At 34.3% G+C, this 7,308-nt stretch overlaps 1 protein-coding gene across 1 annotated transcript; it reads left to right on the top strand.

Moving 5' to 3' along the window:
• On the top strand, positions 5,670-6,216 carry LOC110267236 (cellulose synthase A catalytic subunit 8 [UDP-forming]-like). Its single transcript, XM_021112416.1, has 2 exons — positions 5,670-5,980; positions 6,059-6,216. The coding sequence occupies exons 1-2, from the start codon at positions 5,753-5,755 to the stop codon at positions 6,125-6,127; spliced, it is 297 nt and encodes a 98-aa protein (XP_020968075.1). The 5' UTR covers positions 5,670-5,752; the 3' UTR covers positions 6,128-6,216.

The following is a 7,308-nucleotide window of genomic DNA, read 5'->3' as shown; positions in this document are numbered from 1 at the left end:
ATAAATTTAAACATCTTATAACTAAAAAAGTTTTAATCACTTAGCCATCTTCAAAAATAAAACTTTTTTAATTAATTTTTAATCAACAACTTAATGTTAGACAGAACAAACCCTAAAGAGGAAAAGAGAAATACCATTGGACATCAACAAGAACATATTTATGGACATAACCTAAATATCAAGATTATGGACATAATTAACAAAATTAACATAGTGCCATCAAGATCATCAAGATTATGTTAATCCGTTCAGTTAACTTGAACCTCAACATTATGTTAATCCATACAATTATATCAATAATCAACAAATTTATTTTTAAAAAATTAACTCACAAAAAGAATTAACAAGAATTAGAAAAATAAACAAGAATCAAAGAAATTAACTCAGAAATCAGAATTATAAAAATTAACGCAAGAAAAAAAAAGACTAAAGAAGCAGCCTCGTGCTTATCGGAAAAGAGAAGGTGATCGGTAAGCAGAGATGTTCACGCTTCGCGGTGAGAGAGACGCCAAGCAGAGACATCCACCACAACGAGCACAGAGGCGGCCGATGACGACAAGGATAGAGACGCGACCTTCTGGCGACGCGAAGAGAGAAGTCAGAAGAGCAGACCTTCGAGTGACAACTGGCGAGGTTTACTCGAGGAGAAGAGCAGACCTTGGTGGTTGTCACCGCTGGGTGGTAGGGGCTGATGATGGAGGCGTGATTTTGTAGATGGTAGGGGTTACAAAAATTAGGGTTGGGATTTGCGGAGAGAGAGAAGGGGGAGGGAGGTGTTCTCTGCTTAAGGCTACACATGGATCGGATAATATCCGCGTATCTATAGTATTTATCTGCATCTGATCCACAGAGTCATTGGATCGGATCTGATCCGAGCTGCACTCTGATAGGATCGGATAGCAGATATTGCCATGATATCTGTGGATCCGATCCGCATATCCGTGGATCTACACCCATAAGATAAATACTATAGTTAAGAAATGGAAACCTTAATTCCCTAACCCAAAGACTCAAGTAAATGGCGTTACTCTCCCTCTTCTCTCTCACCCAGACCCAGTCCCATTCCTTGTCATCCATAATTGCCATTCACCTCATCCATCATCGCCATTCATCTCCGTCACCGCGTCTCTTTTGTCATCGTCTTAGACCACTGAGACCGCGTCTACTTCTCCCTCTCCATCATCGCGTCGTTGTCTCCTCCTTCAGTATGGTGGTCGTCTCCTCCATCGGCGTGATCGTCGTCTCGGTTGGTTCGTCTCCTCCATCGGCGCGGTCGTCATCTCTGTTCATTGTCTCTGCTCATCGCTGCTCCTCACTCGCGTGCTCGCCTCTGCTCCTCGCCCGTTCGTTGTTGCTCTTCGTTGCTCGCCGTTGCATCCTCATCGTTTTGCAATCTCTTCCTTCTACTTGTGCTTCTCCAATGCATACCTGCTTCTGCGCGATTAGGGTTCCAAACCTGTTTTTATTTTGTTGATCTTTGATTTTTGAAATGCAGATCTGTTTATGCTTGTTCCTTGATCTGATTTTGTTTTTGTTTCATTGTTAGAACAAATGTGATTTTAATTTTTGAAATGTATACCTTTGTTATTGTTGTGTAGGCTGTAATTGATATATTTTAGTGTAAATATTGATGCCAAATTAGGGATTTAGGGTTTCAATTTCTATTTTTTTATTTTTTTTATTTTTTTAAAATTAAAAATATTTTTATTTTTGCGAATATATCCGAATTTCGATCTGATGAGATTAGTGCGGATCGGATCGAGATTTCGGCCATATTCGATTTGATCTGCTCCGTGTACAAAATTTTTTTTAAGGATCAAAATGACGTTGTTTTGATGGTGAAGATCGAACTGGAACCATAGTTGTCAGAACCGGACCGGATCGATCGGTTCAACCGAAAAACTGGTAAACTGAATCCAATACCGGTCCGGTCTAAGTTTGCGACCGTTTAAGGTAGAGAATCGGTACGAACCGGTCAAACTTGGTGTGAACCGTTGAAAACCGGACCGGTCCGAGCCACTCGGTCAACGTTGAAGGTGAATGTACAATGAACTCCACCGTGCTCTAAACCCTCCAGCACTGCCAAGTGTCAGCTTGTGATGATTTTTGGAAAATTTTCCAAAATGCTTCCAATGGGGTTCGAACCCTTTCCTCCAGCATAAAGTAAGCATGCTTCTACCACCAAGCTAGAGTGATTCTCATCAACTAATATACAAATTATAATACATATAGTATTCTTTCTTTTCACTTATATTCAATTTATTTTAATTTCAAAGTCTCTCATTTTTAAATCAATTACATTTTATTTAACTATAAATTTTATTAAATATATACAAATTAAAAAGATAAACAAAAAATTTAATTAATCACAATTTATTTTTCTTTTCATGATTATATGATATCTATTAATATTTATTTTTTAATGTATTATTTTATTTTTTGTCTTCATATGAAGTTGATAGTTAAAAATGATAATTATTTTTATAAAAACAAAAATAAAAATACTAATAATAAAAAAATAATTAAATTTTATATAATTATTTAATTATACCGAGTTAACCGATTCGATCAGTGACCCACCGGTTGAACCAGTGACTCAGTGATCCAATAACTTCACCGGTTCGATCACCGGTTTGGTTCTGACAACTATGACTGGAACTTTCAAAAATCGAGCCAGTTCATCCGGTTTATCCATTAACTGTCGGTTCGACCAATTTTTGTTTGGTTTTTTGTAGAGCGATTTTAAAGGTCAACCAAACGGACTAGGTAATCGGTTCCAGTTAACCCGGTCAAATCGGCCAGTCTAGTCTAGTTTTCAGAATCTTGGTTCCAATGTTGTACACTAGTACATGTTAAAATTTCCAATAAAATATGCTATTTTTGAGCAAATACATATATTAATTATAATCGCAAATTAAGCTATTTCATATTAAATGACTTATATAATGGTGATCTCAATTATTGTCGTAAATGGTGAATTGAATAAGTTATTGTTACTTTAAATTTGGAAATTAAATGAGAATGAAACTAGAGATACTATTTTATTTGGGCTTTAGGGTTTAATGGGTGTCATATTCAAATATAAAGGTTAAGTACGATTTTGATCCCTAAGGTATAGGCCAAAAATATTTTTCGTCCCCAACCTTTTTTTGTATACAAAATCGTCCCTAAGGTTTAAAACCAAGTTTTAAAATTGTCATTTTTACTTAAATCTTAAAATTTTGGACCGAATTATCCATAACAAAAAAAATTATAAAATATAAAAAAATAGGAGAATGAGAGTGTTTCTGCTCCTACGAAGGGGGAAGGGAAGAAAAAGAAGAAGCTGTCCATGATCCATCTCTACCTCCGCTTCCTCCGCCAAAAGTTTAAAACCAAGTTAAACCTTAGGGACAATTTTAAAACCAAGTTAAAACTTAGGGACCATTTTGTATGCAAAAAAAGGTTGGGAACGAAAAAAATTTTCAGCCTATACCTTAGGAATCAAAATCGTACTTAATCCCAAATATAAATAGTGACTTCAGAATTTTGGTCCCCAACACATCAAAGCTGCCTCTGTAGCTCTTTTCCTATCAGAAGAGTTGCGATTCAACCCTATTAGGGATACAGAAGGCTTTGGTTGAGGAAGATCAAAGAACCAAACTCTTTCAATTATGCTTATGAATTTAGGTACGTTTTCGCATTCAAGTATTTCTTTTTTAATGATTTAACATGGATGATCTTGGGGTTAAGGAACTCTAAGAATTTCCAACAGGTGGCACTACAATATTTTCAAACTGAGACAACATTTAAAAAGTATTGTTTAAAGGTCGATAAAGGGTTACTTTTGATCTATAACAACACTTTTGGACTTAAAACATTTTCGGATCCCTTGTTGATGCGGCCTTATCTTAGGTGATAGGCAACGCTTTTTAATTCAAAAGCAACACTTTTGTAAGCAATCCCTAATTTGCGTTGCCTTTGGTTGAAAAAGAACAACACTTTAGAGATGTGCTAAAGACAACACTTTCATGGTGTTGTCTTTTCTCTCATGTTTTGGGCACTATTAAAATGCATTGCCTATTTGCTATAAAATACAATTTTTTTACGCATTGCTTATGAGTTTGAATTTACAATCCTTTAAAGTGTTGTTTATTAGTTTTGAATTTGCAACCTTTTAAAGCATTGCCTATTCTTTAAGTATGCAATCTATACAAGTGTTGTCTAGTATTAAGAATATGCAACTTATTAAAATGTTGTTTAAAACCAAATATCCAACTAGTAGAAGAGTTGTCTTTTTGACAAAATAAAAGTTGCTTTGTGTGAAAATACAAAAAGGATAAAATTTTTAATAGAATTTTTCTTTATACATGTGTAATCATTTAAATTATTAAATAAATTTGTACATAATAAAAAAATTCAAAAAAGAGACAAAATAACTAATAATGATGTTTTAATTAAAATAGATATTAAAAAAATTCAGTCAGTATTTTAAATACATATTTATCAATAATTCTCAATATAATAATAAATTCTTATTTGACAATAATTGTCATACAAAATAGTAATTAATATTTGTCAAAAAGCCATCAATCAATCTATTTGTATATTTTATATCCATACTTGACTTGTTCTATATACTAAATCTGCAAATAATAAAACAAAGAATGAGCAACTTGTCATTAAAGAATGAATAAATGGTAGAAGACAACGAAAACAAAAATAAAGAAACAACCTTATCATTAGTGAAATTGAAACTAAAACCAAGAGAAGGGACTTCTTTTTGAGTGCTTTGCTTGGAGGATGTAGAATTTTCTCTCCTTAAGAATTTCTACCGGAATAAATATAGTCCAAGAATCTATTAACGCTATTCCTAAACTTTTGCTATGTTTTGTTAAACTCATGCAGTTCTTGGATGAGTCCTGAAAAAATCTAATTATTCACAGTAGAGTCCCGCTATGGAGACAATGAAGTATGTATACAATGGCTACAATGGATTGTTTATTGGGCTCAATATCAATAAAAAATGAAAACCAACTCATCTTTCACCCTAATTTTAAAAATCTCATTCAATTTTATTTTAATTATAACCATCTAATCCCTAATTGAATTTTTTCCCAATCCCTTTCTTTTTTAGCACCGACGACAACCCTCTTACCCAACTCTTGAGACCTCTCTTGACCATCTCATAGCAGTGGCGCCGAGTGACCCTGTACCTCCATCAACACCGACCAGACCCCTACTGCTCGCCCTCCAGCGCGTGCCTCCTACGTCGCCGGTCACAGCCAGTTCGCTCACCCCCCGCTTTCTGTCGCAGGTCTCGCATGGGCTTCACCAGAGAGACTCTTCGCTGCCGTAGTTGAACGTCGCAGAGCCTGGTTCGCGTCTTGCCTCAGTGCAAATACCGAGACCATTGTGGGCGCCTCCTGCTTCCTGCATCGTTCATCCTGTGTCATCCCCTTGAAGCCGTGAAAATCGAACGGGTAGACCTCGTTGCTGTTACGGCAGCCAAACCCATTCCGTGGTCGATGAGTTACTGGAGGTTAGTGGGTTGATTTGTTGCTGTGATGATATCTGTTTCTCTTGCACTAGCTGTACAAGCACTGAATCTAGCTGAGGTGTTTGATTGTTCATAGTAAAGAACTCTGTTGTTGCAATGTCATTGTGTTGGAACTTGTAGAATAAATTGTTATTATAGATGGTTGCAACGAATTTAGCATGTTCCTGGATGTTTGGTTTCTATTGAAATTATTCAGTTGTTTTTGCTTTAGATATGAGTATCATAACTGCATACCCATATTATAATTCTATGTTTTCAATAATGTTAGGCACTGAACTTGATCCCCAACAACAATTTGACACATCCAACAAGTTAATCAAATCCTTAAAACAACATAATTTCACTCCTGATTTGGTGAATTGCAGGAAAGCTTTACCTGATGAAGAGACTCTACTTTTGGCTTCATGTAACTATGAAACTAACACTAAATGGGGTCAAGAGGTAATAAAGATTAAGAATATCTATGTTTTTTTTTTCCATTAACACAGTGCCTTTCAGTGTGCTTATTCCTAATTGTAGATTGGATTCTTGTATGGTATTGTATGTGAAGATATTCACACTGGATTCATGCTGAATTGTAATGGTTGAAATTCAGTTTTTTGTGATCCAGCTAAGCCACAGTTCCTTCGAAACAGTACAACTAAACTGAATGAATTGCTAATTCAAGGAACAAGATGGGGTTCCGGTCTGCTTGACATTGGTTGAAGCAGGTTCTGGCCTCTTATATATGGATTTTAATCAAGAATGTAATAATTGAATAAAATTTATTAGATGTTTATTATCAACTAAAGTGGATGTTCATTTTACTATGTATGTAGATGGTTCGTTTATTCAAAAAGTCAATGTTTATTTTATTTATAATAGTGATCTTTTGCTTGATTTGTTGAATTCTGCATGTACATGCTCCACTAGTTTCTTTTGTTAAGTGGTTTTAGAGTAATGGAGAAAAATTGGATTAGACTTAGTTTATGTTTTCTTGAATTGAAGTTGGGTTTGAGTTAGGCTATTTAAACATGGTGCACGGATGAAAGTTTGGTTAATTTGTTAGATGTTTATTATCAACTAAAGTGGATGTTCATTTTACTATGTATGCATATGTTCATTTTATTTTGTGTTGAAATTGAGTTTCACTATGTTTTATTGGTTATAGTGAAAGTAATTATTTAGTTAATCACTTAGTTATGCTTTTTTTACGTTAAGATTTTTTTTTTCCATAGATTGTTGATTATCTTCTAAAGCTTGGTGTTAATGAATTCTTGTTATACACTAGTAATTGATATGCCTAAAAATTGAGCTGTGTTCCTATTTTTCAGTGCACATCGACTATTGCACGGGTTACAAAATTGAAGAGCAAGGAAGAGTAAGAAGGATCACAAGTACAATCTCTAGCATCCAAAAATGTTGGAGAAACATTACAAGTAGAGAGCTTCTGACAAGCTTCCTTAAGTTAGCCTTGAAGAGCTTAATACTGTCATCATGATGCAGCATTTTTTGAAGATTTTTCTTATGTTAACACACTTTTAAATATTGATGACTAACTGTTGGCTTTCTAGTATTTCTCTAAACTATAAATTATATATTTCGTGTAAATGTTATGTAATAAAAAAATTCTTTTAATTTCAAATTAAGACTTTATTTTTTTTAAAGTTAATATCAATTTTTACAAGAATCGTATTTTAATCTATAATTCCCAATCCATAAAACAAAAGAAACACGCAAAGAATTCGGATGCAAAAACCAAAAAATTAAGTAAAGGACAAATGGTATAA

This window comes from Arachis ipaensis, chromosome B09 (genome assembly GCF_000816755.2).
Source record: "Arachis ipaensis cultivar K30076 chromosome B09, Araip1.1, whole genome shotgun sequence".
NCBI classification, from domain to species: Eukaryota; Viridiplantae; Streptophyta; class Magnoliopsida; order Fabales; family Fabaceae; genus Arachis; species Arachis ipaensis.
The sequence above is the reverse complement of the archived record's forward strand: the minus strand, read 5'-3'. Positions and strand labels throughout refer to the sequence as shown.